The sequence below is a fragment of the Salminus brasiliensis genome, chromosome 1, assembly GCF_030463535.1.
Source record: "Salminus brasiliensis chromosome 1, fSalBra1.hap2, whole genome shotgun sequence".
Classification (NCBI taxonomy): Eukaryota; Metazoa; Chordata; class Actinopteri; order Characiformes; family Bryconidae; genus Salminus; species Salminus brasiliensis.
Genome location: NC_132878.1, coordinates 58,224,550 through 58,244,890, shown reverse-complemented (window position 1 = coordinate 58,244,890; position 20,341 = coordinate 58,224,550). Strand labels below are relative to the sequence as shown.

General features: G+C 39.7%; 2 protein-coding genes across 7 annotated transcripts in view; one reads left to right on the top strand and one right to left on the bottom strand.

Annotated features, from left to right (window-relative positions):
* Window positions 1-20,341, top strand: part of gpcpd1 (glycerophosphocholine phosphodiesterase 1) — a 252,304-nt gene that overhangs the window by 90,278 nt on the left and 141,685 nt on the right. The gene's annotated exons all lie outside the window — the stretch shown is intronic.
* Window positions 1-20,341, bottom strand: part of plcb1l (phospholipase C beta 1-like) — a 122,936-nt gene that overhangs the window by 84,459 nt on the left and 18,136 nt on the right. For all 6 annotated transcript variants that reach the window (XM_072683188.1, XM_072683202.1, XM_072683195.1 and 3 more), the window contains exon 3: window positions 1,556-1,624. In XM_072683188.1, coding sequence (XP_072539289.1) covers window positions 1,556-1,624 — 69 coding nt within the window. The remainder of the gene's footprint in view (window positions 1-1,555; window positions 1,625-20,341) is intronic.

Here is a 20,341-nt window from a genome sequence, read left to right as displayed (position 1 = left end):
TATATTTGCACTGTTGACATCACAAACTCTGGCTCCCATCACCACCAGTGTAAAAAACACCAGAGTCATCACGTTTCTCTACAATAAATCTTTTGACACCACACCACTGTGAACACTGTGACAATGAGTGAATTCTGTAGAAATTTTGAACTGAATTGGTGGAATCCAGCTTAGTTTGAAGCAAGTGTGATAATATAGGTTATCACACTTGCGGGTTGTACAATGCTGATGTGTGACTATAAGCTTTTGTGTAAGCTTCATTATCTTCATAACTTCAGTGAAAAGCTAAAGAACCAAACTTTACACTCATGTTTGCGGCTTTAGTTTGGCCCTGGAACAATGAAGTTGACAGAGCAACTTCGTTTGGGATAGAAGAGTATTGATCCTTTGCTGATTACAACTTCTCCTTTAAGCTGTGTGATTTAAAAACAGTGTGCCTAATGTGCTCCTCAGCTCACGCGGTCATTGCTCTCCAGGGCTTCTAAAATACTCATAGCTAAGCTGTGACTCATCTCCTGACACTGTGTTTAAAGCTATGTTTAGCTGAGGATCGCTGATTTTTGTAAATGGATTAGAGTGCGTTTATGGATAGTTAGTCATTTGGCATGTCTGCCTCTCCGGCCGTCTGAGACTGCATGCCTCTAGCAATGTCGCCTGCTGCATTTACTCAGCACTCAGCAGAATACAGTCCCCTCATACTGTTCCCAGTGAACTGCCCCATTGCATTAGAGATACAGCACAGCTATTGTCTATCAGAAATGGCCTAATAAAGTCATGCTGCAGAAAGTGATGTGCTTTTTGGCATCCCTCTGTTTAGCTGTTGGATTGAGGCTGGAACATTAGCTTCACTTATTCAGCCTGCGCCCGGGCTGGCCCTGTATGTGGCACCAGCACATTCTTCTAATGGCCTTCGACATGAAAAGCACATCATCTCCCGGATTGCAAGGCTTCCACATTGGAGTTTAATGAGTTCAGAAGTAATTTTAGTGCAGATAACACAGTTCTCAACTCCCTTTTTGATCTGTTCTGCTTCCAGCCTTGACGCAGAGACTCCTCTGTACTCTGTCACTGGCCAGTGATGAAAAAGAAAGCACATGTGATTCAGGAACAGTTTTCTGATTTTCACCAGGCGGTCCTGGTGATAACTACGAGAGCGCTTTCCCTCCAAAAACATTCATCACACATCATAGACGAGCAACAGTTTCCTGTTTGTTTTCTTAGGGTCAATCTATGCAAAAAATAGGATATAGCTGTGTAAACCACTATGTAGAACATTCTTTATCACAGCTCAGCAGAACTCTCCTTTTGAGAATGAATTTGGGGATGTAGTAAAAATTTCCTGGCAAGCAGAGCCGAGGAGAGCTTTGGGTTTTGTCAGCATGTTCCTGTCTAAATATTATTTAGCTGAATATTTGTTTCAATATTTAGCAAAGAGGTCTGCTGCCCTTCAAAGATCTTAAGAAAAGGAATGCTCCAAAGTTTGTGCCTTAGCAGACGTAAGGTACATTCACTAACACTCAGTTCTGAACCACAAAACATGAGAATGCCAGCTTACCTTGGACGTCCTGGAATACTTTCCTGTCCTAGCATCCTTGATAGAAGAAATGTCTAGAACATCTGTCTCCTGCAATTTTAAAAGAAAGAGCGTGTTTATATGACATAGATTCAAGACCATTTATTAGTTACAAACATTTCACATTCTTTATATCCATGTTCTATTTGTGTTGTTTTATGTGGCAGTGTGAACAGCTAAGTTAAATTGTGAGGTTATTAATATATAACACTGAAAATATGTAATGTGTATAAAACTCACTCTAAACAAACCAATTCACTAACCAGAACTGCAGAATTCACTGGACTTCTACATGAATCCGAGTAATTCGTAGTCAGGTAGAAATAGACCCCTTTTCACAATGTCTGATGCTATAGTTATACTTTGTTTGTCAGTACTATGAACATGCATAGCACTGTCCTTTAAACTGAAGCTAGATGTTTGCTTAGCTGTTTTTACAAGCATTCAAAAGAAGTCTATTAATCTTGTGAAAAATTCAGGTTTGTTGGATGAGCGTGCTGGGTAGACCAGACATGATGCATGTGCAGTCAGTTCTGATCTGATCTGTTCAGACGAATGACAAATTTAAGCCACACATGAATGCACCAACCCCCCCCCCCACCCCCTTCCAAAAAAAAAAACAAAATAAACCTGGCTTTATCAGTAAATCAGAATTGTGCATTTAGGATTGCAGTGTAAAAATAGGTATTGTAAGAGCACTTTGCACACAGATTTCATATTCTTGCAGCTGTAAGAAAACATCATTGAACTTTGAATGTAAACTCCTAGAAACATACACCCTCAGAGGACAGCCAGTGTTCATAAATGAACAAAGAACAGGAACACATGTGACCTTATGATGAATCCTATTGTAAAGTAAAAAATCTACACAAAAGTGTTACTGATCATTCTACAGGTAGTTTGTGTATACATGTGCACAATGGGGGGTGTGTTTGTTGGTGCACATGAAGCTAGTCATATGATCGTAGTGGGCCTAAAGGAAGCTAATGAAACTTCAGTCTGAGAGTGCTATGATAGCTGAAGGCCCATTCAGACAAGACACTCTCTAACCACATCTTAAATACCACAGCGGCTCCAGAAGGTGGTCTAGACCACTCTGTAAGTATCTTTAAAGATCTATAATTGATGGAGGGGGGTCAGTAACTGAGGCTTTTATAAGTTTTCCTCCAGACGTATCTCTAAAAAGTGAAATGTCAATGAACACAACTCTCACATCAGCTTCTGTGTGAGGCTTCTAGTGCTGGAAGCTGTGAGGTGAGGAGTTATCTTCTAAAAACAGCATGGAAAAGGATGTTCTATACATTAGTTAGGCAGAATGATGCCCACATTCGGCAGCAGCAGCCCTAGAACTACACATCTTTGCTTTTTTCTCACAGTGAGCGAGTGAAATAATCTGTTGGGCTCCATTTGCTGCATGGGTGACCCGCTCCTGTTGTGAGCAATTAAGAACCTGGCCAGCGCAGTCTGTAAGAGCATGGCATTTTCATGGCTCATGGCTTGGATCCAGTCAGCTGTTACTAGGAGCCAAAATGAAAGGCTACCTACAATACAAACACTGACACTGTTTTGGTACTAGCGTTGGACGGTATCCACCATTTTTCCATTCCGTCACAACAAGTATTACCAATAGCTCGGAATAGCATAAGTTGCACAAGTAGCGCAGATGGTTCTATGTTCATGTGGCTTCCATACAATGTCATCCTGCATCATTGTAAACTGAACAACGGTAAAATACGTTCAAAATAAGCTCAGTTTGCTTACAGGGTGACTAAAAGTGCACTATGCACACTTTTAAATAAATCATTCAATAAATAATAAATTGTCAGTCTGGCAACAACTGCAAATGTTTAACTGCTCGAGATCAGGAAAGAGAAGCTAGTCACCCTGAGCTTAAATAGCAGGATAACAATCAGCTCACCATCGAAAAGAGAGAGTGAAGTCGAGTGACTGGTGAAATGAGGTTCTGTCATGCTTGGACTTGTAGCCAGCCATCTAGCCTTAGTTCAGTTAGCTATTAGGTTAAACACCACAGCACAGGTTGTTTTCCTGATGACTGAGGCTCAAATCTCACACATTTAAAGCCTCATATCTGAGTGCACAAAGTCGAGTGAATGGTTATTTTGTACTGCTTTCAGGAGTGTCTTACAGATTAGTCCTTCCAGGTTTAGCAGACGTTCTTATCCAGGGAGACATTCAAAAGTGCTTTACTGTTTACTCATATAATATGCGTAACTAGTGCATTACTAAACTCACAACTACGATGGGCTTGCTTTTTCCCCCCACCTGTTTTCATAGCATGACATTGCCAATCAATTGCCCCAGCACCCTTCCCCTGTGTTAAAAGCACATGGGGGAATGAGATTACTTGGCCGTGAACTAGATGGAAATGTGACACAAATGTGACACAATACCCAATTATACCCCATTATATATATATATATATATATATATATATATATATATATATAAAATAAACTATAATATCCACTTTCAGATTGTGCAAATTGTATTTTACACGCCTATACAGTGTACTGTGGTAACTGAAACGAGAGTAATGCGCTGTAAGTGGATTATCTTTGACTGATTGTGCAAACCATGTGTAAAAGAAGACTGCAGTAAATCATCATGTTCTTGTGATCGCTTGTCTCATTAAAAGCAAATGACTGATCACCAGGCAACCCGTCCTCAAATTTCACTGTAAATCAAGGCTTTTTCGTAGATATTAAATGTATTGAATACGTCTTTGTGAAAGGACATTCAGATCACGTCTCTGAATGCTGACACACAAGAGGTGTTCCTTAAGCAACTGTTTACACACACATAATCCACTCATTACAGAAAGCATCTCAAGGAAGAGGTGTGAGTAACGCTCCACAGTGCAAAACAGACGTTTGGTGTGTGTTCTCATTGGAGCTCGACTGTAGACAGAAAAAAATGACTCCATTAATAAGCCTGACATTCACAATCAGCTCATCTCTGCCTTGGACCCCAATGATTGGGTAAGGAATGTGGAAGATTAACCTGTCACAGCGTGCTTTTGGCACCGTGCCATCTATATGTGCAGTGTCTGTATGTGTATGTGAGATAGAGAGAGAGAGAGAGAGAGAGAGAGAGAGAGAGAGAGAGAGAGCTCTGTCTACACTTCTATTGCAACCAAGTCTCCCACCCAGTTAGCCTTGATCTAAAGATTAAATCAGATGTATATAAAAACAGATGTTGGCACTAGCTTGGCACTAGTCCCATATCAGTGAACATATATAGATAAAAGAAGCCAAATTTCATCCTAGGGCTGGGCGATATGGTAAAAATACTATATGACGATATTTAAATACTTTTTTTGCAATGCACAATATTTATCACAATACATGTAATCACAGACTAAATACATTAGCAGCGACAGATTCTTATAAACTACTATTCAGATTCTCTCCTGTACTGAATACAGTGATTTTTATTCACCATCTGCTCCACTTAATCAACTTAAACCAGTCTAATTACACTGTTAGTAATAAAACCTGCAGCTGATCAGTGCATATTAAGCACTAACAATATCCAGGATATTCTTAGAAAATTATATTATCACAATAACAAAATTGATTACAAAATGAGAAAATATTGTCATATTGCCCAGCTCTATTTCATCCCCAACAAATTTGGGGAGGTAAGTAGGTAAGTGCTACAGCATATAAGGAGAAATCATTCATTATAATATGGGATATAGCCATCAAGCTATAGTTACAACCTAAGTGTACTACTACAATGACGAAGCATAAAACATTTAGTGTAAACAGCAAGCCTCAGCAAGAGATTAGAAATCTAATCTAAATATTGTGACACTCTTTTTTGTGTACTCCTCACCCTTGAGTTACCAAACAATGTTGGACTATTCCTTTCAGCCAGACTGCAGATTTAAACAGCCACCCAGTAAACTTAGCCAGCTAGTAAATAAGCCAAATCAGTGCATGCTGTGGTGGACTGATATGGCCAAATGCCCATAGCATCACTCTAAGCTATTCTTTCCACTGAACAGAATGACCCAGCAGCCTGCCTTCAGCGCCTAATTGGCGAGCGCCTTCGTTTGCCACCGGAAGTGAGCAGAAACACATAAAGTGCAGAGTGTTTATTCCTTTAACAGACCCTGTTTGCAGTGGGATGTGCTTTGAGTCAAAGGTTAGCATTTCCAGTCCCTTCTATAAAAGCTACTCTTTGAAGTGTGTGTTTAAAGAGGCGCCGCACTGCATGAAGCAGGGAACAGCGCAGCCCCAGGAAAGAGCAGCCCAGTGAGGTCTGCACCCCTCAGGCACTAATCACTCACTGGCCATGTGTGTGTATGTGTGTTATTCTCTCTCTCTCTCTCTCTCTCTCTCTCTCTCGTTACTGTTCATAAAAGCCAACAAATTTCTTAAATCTTCTAAATTCTGATGCAATTAATTAATATTACAACAGTGGTTCTGATATGTTATGAATGCTAAATTCTTAATGTTATTAACAAATCATTGATAACATTTGGTTTACCTGGCAAATGCATTTATTATCATCTTCTGAATGTCTCAAATGGGAATAGAGCTCCACATTCACTTTGTTATTATTTAATCTATTCATCACACCCATAACATACTTTATTTTCATAGTTCTTCCTAAATAATACATAGTAGTTACTGAATAATATCTCTAAAAAGATAACAATAATAATACAGAAGTTAAGGAGGCTAAAATTAGTGAAGCATTTGTACAGAAATGGTGGACCAAAGCCAATGTCCAATATTTTCATGTACATATATATATATATATATATATATATATATATATATATATATATATATATATATATATATATATATATATATGCTGATGCAAACATTTATGAAATGTGAGAATGGGGTTAGATTCACCTAGACTAACATTCGAGAGACATTTAACGTGTATTTTGAGAGAAATATACTGCATTACTGTAGGGTTACAAAACGCATTGGTGTTCTGAGACTGAGTAGTAGCTGTGTTGAAGCCTGAACATTCACTCCTATTTTTAGATAACTGCACACTATACAGTGTCAGAATCCATGTAAAGAAAGCCTGTATGAGATTACTTAACAATGCAACATAGTTTGAGGGAGTGTAATTATTAATACATGCTGATATAAGCTAACATAACTTGTTAGCGACATAAGCCTGTGCAAATATGAAGAAGAAGCACTTCAGACAACAGACTTTTGGTTTATTCCCTATATTGGAGGTAAAGAAGTAAAGGGGAAAACTGTGAATAATTTTTTGTAGCTTTTCCATTGTTCTTTGATTAACCAACCTGTTCCTTTAATGACTACACAGTGCATTGTGGCTTTTATTTGTGTGTTGGTGAGCTGAGGATAATCTGAGGACAGCAAAACATGCCTCTTGTTGGAGGAGACAAACAGTACTCTAGTAACAGCCCTCTCTTGCACCCAGGCCAGAAGCTAACCACCAGCTTTGAACACTCCAGCAGCCCTCTGCTCTACTGCAAAAAATCAATTTAGATTCATTATCACTGCTATCTTTCATCACTGCCAGGACCGATACAGTCAGTAGAGTGGGCAGACTGAGTCAGCAGCAGTCACAATCACAGTAGTAGTAAAATCATAATTACCTGCCTTATCAAGGTCAGCATGTATCTATTTAAAACCCCGTTCCCGTTACGCATAGATGCAGCAACCACAACACATGGTGGAAGTCTCAAGGACGAACACCATCCTCAGCTGAAATGAGACGCTCTAGCTCTAGATCTTTCTTCCAAAGCCCAGCTCCTTGGTGATAACATGAGTATTTCACCTCTGTGAAGTGTAGAATCCAGCATTTAATTGTGATTGTGTAATCACTGTGCAAATTTCATGTTGCAATTTACCATGCATTTCAGTGCCAACAACTCTAAAAAAACAACAATTGTACGCAATTTCTTACGCAAAACAAGTCATGATGTTATCTTTTCATCAGATTGATATCAGTGATCTGAAGAAACCTCACTGTGTAACCTCATTGTAAAGAGGGAGAAACCAGCAACACCTGATTACCTGGAGAATTCCTCACTATATTTGTAACCAACAGGACTAAGGCCTTCAACAGGGTTAAAAAGAATAGTGATTGCTTAAATAAACACAGAACCGAAACTATTGTCTAAAAGCAAACAATTAAATGGCTGCAACACCAATATCTTTGTATTATCTTCCAATCGGAACAAAGCAAGTTACAAAGCCAACCCATGGGAAGCTTACATATCTGAAATTAACAACTTTCAGTTATTCCTTAATGCAGACATTCAACCTAAGGTGCCTAAGGTGACACATGTGATACGATTTCTAAAGTTCACTTTGTTTTTTATGGATTTGCTGATTATAACATTATAATGTTTTAATATTATACATCTAATAGCTATAATTTTAGGAGTAGGTGTGGTTAGTAGGTGTGGTAAATCAAACCTAGGTTGGATTAGCATTTTTATGGTACACAATTCCTGAGTTTTTGTTTGTCTTTTTTTGCATCTAAAAGCCAACATGCACTATATTACCAAAAGTATTCACTCACCCATCCAAATCATTGAATATAGATGTTCCAATCAATTCCATGGCCAAAGGTGTATAAAAGCAAGCATCTAGGATAGGATGGCACCTGTGCAACAAGTCCAGTCATAAAATTTCCTCACTATTAAATATTCCACAGTCAACAGTCAGTGGTATTATAACAAAGTGGAAGTGATTGGGAACGACAGTAACTCAGCCACAAAGTGGTAGGCCTCGTAAAATGACAGAGCGGAGTCAGCGGATGCTGAGGCGCATTGTGCGCAGAGGTCACCAATAAGTCAATTGCTACAGACCTCCAAACTTCATGTGGCCTTCAGATAAGCTCAAGAACAGTGCGTAGAGAGCTTCATGGAATAGGTTTCCATGGCCGAGCAGCTGCATCCAAGCCCATAACCAACCACAATGCAAAGCGTCAGATGCAGTGGTGTTTTTGGGATAAATTAGAGCAAGGCTGCAAGCCAGGCCTTCTCATCCAACATCAGTGTCTGACCTCACATATGCGCTTCTGAATAAATGGTCAAAAACTTTGTGGAAAGCCTTCCCAGAAGAGTTGAAGCTGTTATAGCTGCAAAGGGTGGCCCGACATCATAACCCATGGATAACATCCATAAACCCTATGGATTAAGAATGGGGTGTCACTGAAGTTTATATGCGTGCGACAGCAGGCGAGCGAATACTTTTGGCAATATAGTGCATATATTCCATATAATTCCTCTCTTAAAACTTAGCCATTGTATATTTTTGACTTGTTTTATTATCTTTCTCATCTCATCTCAATCTTTCTTATCTTCACAGTCTTTTGGGTTTGGTGATTTGACTAATAGGAAACTGATGTCATCAGTACTATAATTAAAAATAAAATACAAAAATTAAGATTATAATGCAAGTAATAGTTAATATGATGGCTACATTTAAAGTGGTAGCAGGCAGACACCTCCATGTATTAGGTTCTATATTAGTCCTGAAAAGTATTAAATGCAGCCCTGCTCCTCACCCTTTACAGGTCCAAAATAAACCCAAACCAAGTAACAAAGTATCATATGCTATGGGTCCATCTCCAGAGCATGCTTAGAAAGACAGAAAGAGAGTGAGAGAGAGCGCAAGAGAGAAACATAGACGTCTACTGTCACACTGTTCTCACAAATCAAACAGGAGAACCAAACTGAAGCTCCATTTCCATGGCCGAATATGATGGATTGCAGCAGATAGAGTACCTTTGAGGAAGGCCGATGACAAAAGGTGGGAGTGAATGTTCTTTGCTGGCATATTTACAGCCAGAGAGGGATTTTTCTCACTTGATGATCTGACATCCTCCTTCTGTCCAATCAGCAAATCGATCTAATATCCACAGGATCAAGCAAAGTGAGAACACTGACGATACACTGGAACCTATGTGGGTGCAGTGAGATCTTCTACAGAACTTCTAAAAAAGAACAGTAGAACACACTCTTCCTTCTTCAGCAATCTGCTCCAATTTGCAAACCAAAGGAGAGAACATGATCTGAGGACTTAGAATATGCAGAGCATAGGAGTCAGTAAGGTGCAGCTGAAAATGATACCCAGGAATATGTCTCACACTGGCTTTGTGTTCACTGCTCAAGCAGCATCACAGCACGGAATGACCCCTAGCTCTCAATAGGAACCAGAGGGAACCACTGAATCACAGCCCCGAGCTTCAATGCGCTCGCTGATGCAGTCTCTTTGAGACAGTCATCCAGGTCAAGGCTCTTTTTCTTGCTGTTTATTTCAACCACCCAAGTGGGAGTCATAAAGCTGTGCCTGGCCCTCTGTGACAATGTTTTTGTGGATTTGCTGTGACAGATAAGAGGGTTGGTGTTAATGCCTCTATTGCCTCTATTGCTCACCCAGTGCAGGCAGGAGCAGATTTCAGCAGAGTGAACCACTGGGCCCTCATGATAACAATCAGCTCTGCCCACACACTGCTGCACTGTGGCCTATAAGATAACCAGCAGAAACGGTACTCTCACAGGTCACATCAGTCTGAGCCATTGCTTTCTTTCAATGGCTACAGATCCTGAGACTGGAAGACTGATTTGTGGGGTGTGGCCACACCGCTGAAGTTCAGGGTCATTACTCAAGTGGCCACACAGTAGCTGTTCTTATGACAAACCTCTTCTAATGAAAAATGCCCACAGGTAGCCCCGGCCTTTGTTCAATGAGTGGTCAGCAAGAGACAAATACGATGCCTTCAGTTCACCCGTCAATGCCTTAAATTCCCAGAGGGTTAGAAGCTTCTAGAAGCAGCCCCTCATCTCAGAGAAAGCATGTCCTTGTCACTCACATCCATTTGCTCTGCTTGCCTCTTCCTTGGGGACAGGTACTTCATTTTGTAGACCAATCTTCCAGCTTAAGCTTGATGCCTAAGAGAGACATCCCCTTTTACATTCCTTTACCAAGAGAGATTAGTCTTCTTTTCCCTTAGGTCACAGTCTGTCCTCTTAAAGCTACATTTTTCATATATCTGAGATATTTACATAGCATCAGTGGACACCTCAGGTCCCAATACAAACCTTTCACAATTTCAGACTCCCTGGCAACAGCACTGTACTGTACACCACCTGTGCACCGAACACACACATATACACTAGGGTGCAAACACACACAGGGATACATTAAGCAAATGTGCCCGCAGTGGTGGAGGTTTTCCATGTGTTAAGGATCTTGCTCAAGGTCCCAACAGTGGCAGATTAACTCCCAACCCTGTCATCAATAACCCAGTGTATTATCCACTTTGCCACCACTGTCCGCCCCCAACTCAGTGATTTATGGTATCACTGTTCAGGAAACGAAGGACTCAACATTCTCCAATTACAAATATTATGCACACCTTAAGAGAAGTAAGTGAAAGTAAGCGAATGTCCCACATCTTTTAGATGAAAGCCCCTTGCATTTGTTCCACCAAAAAAATATATATTTTGATGACAGTCTTGCTCTATGGCTCTGAAATAGGATTCAGGGGTCTTTTGAAACTAGGACAATAGCAAGAGTGTAGAAAGTAATTTCCCAGGCTGTAGTGGTTTTCAGAATTCCATTGCTAGAATCAAAGCATTTCAGAAAGTCATCTATAGAAAACCACTTTGAAGATGAACATGCCTCACTCCTGTGTAAAATTCACAAATAAAAAGCATAGAATGAAGATTGCTCCCGGGTTGGAAAATGACGGCAGTGGATTCACACGGGCAACCAGGTCAAAGCAAAGGTATGTATGTACAAGAGTCAGAAGAGTAAGACTCTAGGGACAGAGTAAGTACTTAAAGAGATATCAAAGCAGTCTAACTGCAGTCGTAGTCAGTTTTAATCAATCATAGGACATTTGTGAGTGTCTGCAAATGCCGTCATTGCAGCCAACCTTTCATAACCTGACTGCATCTACAGCAACTGTGCTGATCCAGCTAGTAATAGACCATGATCTCCCACACTGTTAGAAAGAAAGCTATTGTTCAGGTATGTTTTTGTCTCCTGAGGTACAAATAGTGGTAATGTCCCCACTTTCTCAGGTGAAAGGTGCACATTTGGAGACAAAACAGAGACAGCTAAAGTGACTAAAGACGTACCCTCGAAGGTACCACTCTAGAAACAAGCAAAGTACCACTATCACTCAAGTGACAGTTTGGTACCATTTTAAACTATATGGCACATTGCCATCAAACATCATAAAATTAGCAAATGACACAACTTCACCACTTTCTCTATTCATCAGCAACCTATTTGCTGACAGATTGTGTGCTTGTTCGCTCTCCCTCTCTCGAGGAACAGTGACACTGGGGAGCCGGTATTTTAAGTATGGCGGACTCCTGTGCCTCTGCCTTGCCTCAAAGCTCTTGGGCGGCGTTTAAATTTGATACTTTCTTATCATTTTACCAAATTGAATTGACTGAACGCAGGGAAAAAGACGAGTGACCTACATCTGTGACACACTTAAGAGTGAAGGCAGAAATGGAACATGGGAGAGGGGAATCCAGGCGATGGACAGCACACACTGTTCATCTAAACTCCAACCTCAAGAGGAACAAACCTACAAGAACATGAACACACTGGGGGAATAAAAGCAGCTAATAAAATGTCATTTTACAGAAACTTACTGAAGAAAAAAACATCAACCACTACATCTGTTCACTCAACTGCACTTCTTCATTGCATGTGAAAATTTGGGAAAACAAATGCTTGGCTAACCGGCTGTGTTTTATTGGGGGGGAGGGCAATAAAAAAGCCATTCTTTCTGAGTCAGATTAAGTTATACTCTTGCAGCCCTAACGTTATGAGATGCAACACTATACTGTATCTACAGTCAAATGTACTAGTCTATCGTACAAGAAGTTAAAACAGACAGATTTAAACAAAAAGAAAAGCAGTGGATTTCATATAGTTCTGCTAAAACAGTCATCTGAGCTGTAGGTACAGTATTGGAGAGTTAACTGAAATGAGGTTTGGGATTAGAACTGCTGCTTGTAAATTAAATCTCTTTTAATATTCCACATATGTGTGTATTCATGCATTATACAGGACCAGCATGAATATTTGCTCATCAGTCAAAATGGATTGCTCTTCACAAAAGCTTGGGGAATTATCATAATAATGAGTTTTTAAACTCCTACAAATGCATTTAGTTTAAAGATGCTTCACATGGCGCAGCAGGAATATATTATGGCGCATCTGCATGGAGTGTTTGTGCTTTTGCTAGATTTGTGGGAATGTATGTCAGCATATATTTGTTTTATCATTTAAATATAGGCATCAAACATGCTTAGAAAGTATATATAAAAAAAGTATTTGTGTGCAGAATCTTTAGGTTACTTGAGCATTTTAGCGAATTTGTTACCCTACAGATTGTTTACACTTCTCTATAATGCTAATTCATGTGGACCTAGTCCTCATTTTTATAGGTCTATTTTAATGTAATCAGTCCACAACATGTGTTTCAACTATGCCACTGGCTTATCTAGATGTTGTTTTACATACTTCAGATGTTGACTTTTGGAATAAGGTCACAAGCCAGTTTTCCTTCTCATGACTTTTTCACGCAGAGCCTGTTTGAGCAATAAATTCTGCACAGCAAAAGAGCACAGCGCATCTCTGTGTGCCTTGCTTTCCACTGTTCCCTTGAACTGGCAAGTCTTAATGATATTTTGGAATTGATATATATTGTTATAGTCTTCCTTTGCTTTGTAAGCATCATTTAGCTTCATTAACAGCAAGACCTTCAAATACTAAAGCTAGGGCCTGTTCTTACACTTCTTTTACCAAAGAATAGCCCCACTAGTTTTTATAGAAGTCCCTGTAGTTACTGAGTGATACACCTTAGTGTGTAATTAGCCAAAGTTAAAAGCCAGAGAATGAACTACACTCTGGAAATGTCATCAGCTGACAATTCCTAATGGCAGTTCTTGGCCTGCCTAAACTGTCCTAATGAGTCAATAAAGGCTTAATGAGTTAATGAGTTTCTGAGACTTCATAAGGGTGGAAGAGTGTCCAAACTGGAGATATGTCCCAACCTTTGTAAATATGCCCTCACATTTGCAGATGGTATCTTTGCAGATACAATTACCATTCATTTGCATTTTGCAGCAAACAGGAAGTGCAGATTTAAACCTGTTGAAACATAACTGAATAGCAATGTAACTCATAAGGCAACTGTGTAGTTAATGTATTTCAGCAATCATGTTTAAATAATAAAGCACAATGGCAGTAATACACTTTATAAGGATAAAATCCAAAGGGAATGAATGTGAACGAGCTGACAGCCAGGCCAAATCCACAGTGACACTAATTGTCATGGCAACAGGGAGTGGTGAGTGTGAAGTGAAAGTGTGTGTCAGCGTTGGCTAAGTGATGAGTCAACTCTGTAAGAATACATGCAAGTCGTACACTGTTACGTCAGGGAGGAGAGAAAACCCAAACACACACTGACAGCAACTTCCTGCTATTACACACAGCTGCTGTTCCAGGCAAGGGCAGAGAGGAAGAAGGCAGTCAATTTACTCAGAGACCTAAGATGTTTTACACTGCAGGCGTCTTACAGGTCTGCACAAAGTCTGCCTTCTTTCACAAAATAACGATTTAAAAATCAGTAAACCTGCAAATGTATGTGTGAACTCTTTATTAGTCAGACCCACGTATTACTGCATATAAAAACAACAGCTGTTAATGTCAGTCCTGTCCAAACTGTACGATGTGCCAAGCATCAGGTAGAGTAGGGGTAGGCAACGGGACCAGAGTCCAGCACAGTTTGCTGATTTCCCTACTTTAACAGACCTACTAAACCTGGCAATTAACAGGTGAGTTGAATGAGGTGTGCTTGACCAGGATGAGCTTCATCACATGTTCTCTGATGAAGATTCATTAGACACATTTGGGATGAGTTTACCAATACAACATCAGTACCTGACCTCTGGTTGAATGCAGTCAGATCCTCATGACAATTTTCTGACCCATCTAGGTTAAAGCAGTGAAGAACCATGACTACTACGGCTTAGGCTTCAGTTTGAGCCATGTGTGTCACAGTATTTTTATTAAACTAATAGTATGTTGGTGCTTAGCTAACGCTGTTGTATATGAACATTTTCTGGCCATCAGTTCTACACACTTTTATTGACAAAAACTAATTTAACCGATCCGTGCAGTAAACACACTCACATACACACTAGTGAGCAAACACGCTGTGAACAGTGTGCACACATGCCCGGAACAGTGGGCAGCTGGGGAGCAGAGAGAGCCTAGCAGCGGCAGCTTGCCAAGCCTAGGTATCAAACCCTCTACCCTGGCATCAACGGCCCAGTGCTCTAACCACTGAGCCACCACTGCACAAATACAATACTTTTTAATCAGCTTTACAGACATTTTAATCCACTCTAAATGTATTATATTTGACTGGATAACAAATTTTATTACAAACTAATGTGCTACATATAAATTCATAGTAAACATTATAATTTTTTTTTATGGACAATTGCTGCTTTCATTAGTTTCAGAACCACCTTTTGTTGGGGTTGTACCCTGTTTGGTACTAATTTTTATTCCTACTTCCTTGCCAATTTGTTTAGGCAGTGCCTGGTTGGTATGCTGTAGTTTTCATTTCCTTACAATTGCATGTCTATTCTTCATTTGTAATGTTCTTAAATAATATAATATATAATAATATATATAATTCATGACATATCTACCAGCATCATGTTATTTCTGTCCAGTGTCATTCATTTTACTCCAATATTGGGTACACTGAGTGCTTTTTTAATATCAGTACATGTTGGATCATTGATATGTCAGGTTTTTTTCCAATATTGTCCAGCCCTAATGCCCAGCATGGTCCCTTGGGGGCAGTTTTAGGTAAGTTAGGTGAACACGAATAGATAATGTTAAACATTAGCATGATATATTTCCTTCAATTTAACTCTGTTTGACTGTCAGTACAGCATGCAATCTGTAGGACTACAGAGATGAGTTCATTCCCTGTATAATTTGTTGAATGTTGACCATCTACCAAAGATCTCCCTGTAAAAGGTGATAATGCTCTGAATCCATCATTATCACTGCACGTGTCAGAAAGTGTAGCCTAAAACTATGTCCTTTGCTGTAGTCATTTTCTTAACAAAAGTCCTTCTCCAGTAGCTCTCTGTCTCCTGGGGGCAATCAAGGACATACAGCGGAGACACACAAAGCATAATTTCCCTCCATTGCTACATCACATTTCAAAGCTAGGCTGGTGGTCTGAAAAAGGAACACTATTGATTGTCCGTATTTCTAAAAGTAAGAGTATACGAAGAATGCAAAGAGGGCCCTTTTGACAGAGGCAGTGATCTGCAGGTCACTGTTTCTCCGATGCAGTCAAACTGTGCCAAAAATACACTATTTGAAAGGCATTAAAGGATTAAAACATTAAACGCAAAACTGTAGTTATGCAGTTAAAAATGTAATTAATTAGCTATGGCATGTTTGGGATCTGAAGTTTTCTTCTTTAGATCTTGGGTAACATGGACTTCTCAGCTATATTAGCTTTGTACCGCCAGGAGTCTTGCTTCAAACAAATTTTGGCTGACTGACTGCAACTGGGGTAAGGGGAAGACTATATACAGCACATTTCATTTTGCTGAACCAGGTTTTGAAGACAATTATTATTTATTTTTAACAGAAAAACAAACAGAGCCAATAAAGCTAATAGGGTTAAAAACATATGTGCATGCTTAAAAAATGATCACATTGAGAAATCATACCCTTGTGTTTGAGGACACATTTGACAGCGAGAACTGGTAATTAAAGCTATAATCTAATTAAACTGTTTTAAGGGTGTGTAAGCTTTCTACCCCTGGTGAACAGACATAGGCATCATTTCCAGGAGGGGTATGGGGGATTACAGCCCTTTCAATAATTATAAAATCAGCCACCCACAATAATTTCATTTGCTGAAATATTTGGTGAAAAAAAACATGAGACTGTATGTACATTTATTAGTATTACTAATGCTTTTATAATAAATGCTGACCTGTTTTTGTTGACCCCTCCCCCACTGTACTCTCAGGTGTGCAGTAGCTTACACCACAAGAGATTGTGTAGACAGAATATAGCATCACATCTCTATGTTTTAGTCTGGCTAAATAAGACCCTGGTTTGCTTTCACCCATGCGATTTGTTGTGATGAATTTTGGTGCACTTGTGTGAAAATGAACCAAGATGAAACCAAGATAAAAACGTTTACAAATTATTTATATGATTTGGACCAGAGCAAACCAACTATAAGTGTGAAAACGCCCTGGAGGTGCTTGCACACCAAACCAAAGGATCAAAATTTAGTCAGACCAAATAAGGTGACCACTAAACAATAGAACAAATAGAACCAGAAAATAAGTAGAAATGATCCACAGTAGTAGACAGTCAGTGGTGTACTTGTGTTTTCCAATGCCAAGATAGCAATACGGCACTAATTTACCTGAACACCCTTCATTTCGAGACCACCGCGCCCATCGGCGTAGATATATTCCCAAGCACCTTTGCTTTTTAACACGACGCAGGCGGAAGGCGTGAAAATAGACGGAGTATACGATAGCAACAAGCATTGTGACGCGCCTTGAGCAAGGTGTAAGACGGGGGAAAGGACTACAGACTATAGTCTTAGTGTGGGTTTGACAGGTTAGTACACAGAATATTAACACTTTGTGCTAACAGGAAGTGAAGAAGCATGGCTATGCCAACAAACATCACTGCAAGTTCTCCTGCCACCATTGCTGCTGTCCTTGCAATGTTATCTGCTGTTTTTATTAGCAATTGTTCCCAATTCACCCACTCAACCACACTCAAAAAACGGCTGGTTCTGAGTATGTCTCTTGGATATTTGAGTATACTCAGATTTGACACTTATAGTATCTAATCTATACTACATCTTCATTCTCAAAAACTACTTAGCATTTGTAATTAGTACACAACTGGGACACCCCCTACGTCTGTGGTCTCTTCTTTGTGGTTCCTAGTTTTTGAGGCTGGGGGTTGGACAAAGCGCTTCTGTTTTTTAAATTGGAAATTGCTTTGGCTTTGTTTTGATATAGCAGTAGCTGTTTGCTTGTTAGCAACATTAGTTGTGCTGTTTTAGGCTGTGGAAATGCTCAATTCACAGCTCATTTCCATGCATCTCTATCCACTGAGAGATAGAGATTTGTGCAAGTTCTGACTACAAGCAATGTGGCACCAGTAACCAGATAAAGAAAAAAATACTTTCTCGGCATTGGCTACCATTCTGAATTTAGATCATGCTCAGAATTAGTTTTACTGTTTCCAAGCTCAGCTCAACTACAGCGACTGCAAGCTATATATGATTAACCTCAAATAGGATGAATAGTCAACTGGATGTTTTTGGCTCCTGGAGTCATTATGAGGAACATTCTCTTAACCTTACCTATAACACATATTCAATCCAATGTAAAGCACAAGTCTAATTGTTATTGTGCTGTGATGAAAAAATACCAAGAACCTATCATCAGAACCCTCCCCCTCCATCCTCCCATGTTCAACCCCTCGTTTTCCCCTGTGAAGAGTATGCTACTGTTAATACCCAGCAAAATAAACAACAGATCTCAGAAGAGCAGGTGAACAGTTAACAATGTTTGTTCTGTTGCGCATGGCATGCAAATCTGTGTTCTTTGCATGTCACGCCTAACAGAAAAATGCATGTCATGCTCAACAGAAAAAAACAGTAACTTTCGGACACTGCTGTGTATATTTGAATCTATTTGAATGTGCCACACATTCAAACAGGATCAGACAGGATCATGTTGCAAACATGTGCAGAATGAAATTGACCCAGAAAGACGACCTTAGTTCCCTTTCTTTCTTTGCATCAGAACAGTCCACTGAAATATCTTTGCATTTAAATCTTCACGTTCAGTGTCTATAAAGGACTGCTCTGACGGGATCTTTTTTGAAGGGACACTCAGTGTGTGAATGAACATAAATAGCACAAACCTGTATCTGTATGACACCCCTGTGGATTTGTATGTGTGCACACATGCATGCAAACGCAGCTACAGATGCAGGGCAGAGAATGAAGGTAGATGGCCATACAAGATGAGAGAGAGAGAGAGAGACTGTCTGTTCCACATAGATAAAACTAATCTGCCTTTTCTAGCAGGAGACTTAAAAATGTTGTACATCAAATTTTCATCAAGCCAGGCCTTTGGCACCAGAAAATACATTCATACATATTTCAACAAGCTCTGGGAGAGGCATTAGCAAGGGTTTTTTTTCTTCATCATGGTGCACAAATGGAGAGGATTTTGCACACAACTGTCAATCATCATAATTTTTTTTTTTAATCTACATGCGTTATATTTAAAGTTAAGGTGTCACTGACAGAGACAGATTCGGTTAAGCTAAGCAGAATGTCTTTAAAAGGGTTCAGCCATGACAAAATACTAACCCTGTATATCAGAGCCATATTTTAACACTTATATTTTAACGCTTTTATTCAAACATACTAAACATACTACAATATAGAAAATTACCCATTGCATTTATACTGCTACATACTGGTTCATTAAACACACAGAAATTTAGCGGGGACATCTGTCTTTGATGAAAATGCCCACAATTAAAATGGTTATTAAAGAGTTTATTTGCATATTTCATTTTGCAAAAATTTAAAAAGCCTTAGAAGTCCAACTGTCTTTTCTTTGGTTAAAGTTCGGTGTATGGAACTGAAATACCATGAACCTCAAAAAAGCATAACCAAAGTAAAGCTGGAATACAGGCCAATTACAATACCCCAACTTAAACTGTGGCTTATTATATTTATGCCCCCAAAATTACAGAGAGTCCACTTGCGACAGAGAGGCCACTTGTGACAGCCCACGTCAAAGCTTGGTGAAGCGGGAAGTCATGGCCTAATGGTTAGAGAAGTGGGCCTGAGACCCGAAGGTCACCAGTTCAAATCCTACTGGCAGGTAAGAATTGGGGGTGGGGGAGTGAAGGCTGTCTCCTCCCTCAATCCATGGCTGAAGTGTCTCTGAGCAAGGTACCAGGTGCTGAAGTTGGCTGCCCATTGCTTTGGGTGTGTGAATGTGCACTTCCCCTGGTAGACTAGTGTACACTACCATGGATAAGGCACATTTCACTTTACATTACAAAAAAAGTGATAAAACCTGGTGATGACAAAGCAAAAACTTAAAATTCTAATAACCCTTACAAATCAGTTATTACTTTGCATATTTTCATGATGCATTTTAATTTTGTGCAATAATCAGTAACAGAAGAATCGGCTATCAATGTTTTTTGAATGAAAACACAACAACATTTTAAACCAAGTAGAACTTCTGTTTTAAGAAAAGTGTTGAGAAATGTTTAATACAAGCAACTTCAACTTCAGAGGGTAGAAAAAAAACATTGTTGTGGAGCTTATAGGGGTCCTACTCCATTTTTTATATAGCCGCTCTTTCTCTGCCGACCTTAGTCCTCGTCTACCTGCCAGGGGAGACTTCCTGGCTTGTTGTAATCGCATGTAACTCTAACTGGTGGCCCACATGCTGGCTGTGTAATTTTAGCCCCATTCAGACCACTACATGGCACAGGAGCAGTGCTCACCTTCCGGGCTCTCACACCACCTCCTTTTCCTTTTTCTTGGTGAATGAAGCTTGGCTTCTCTTTTCAGAGCGAGAGAGAACAGAGAGAGCTGTGCTCCGTGGTGGCCAGCTAACTGATCTGAATATCTAAACATCTGAGG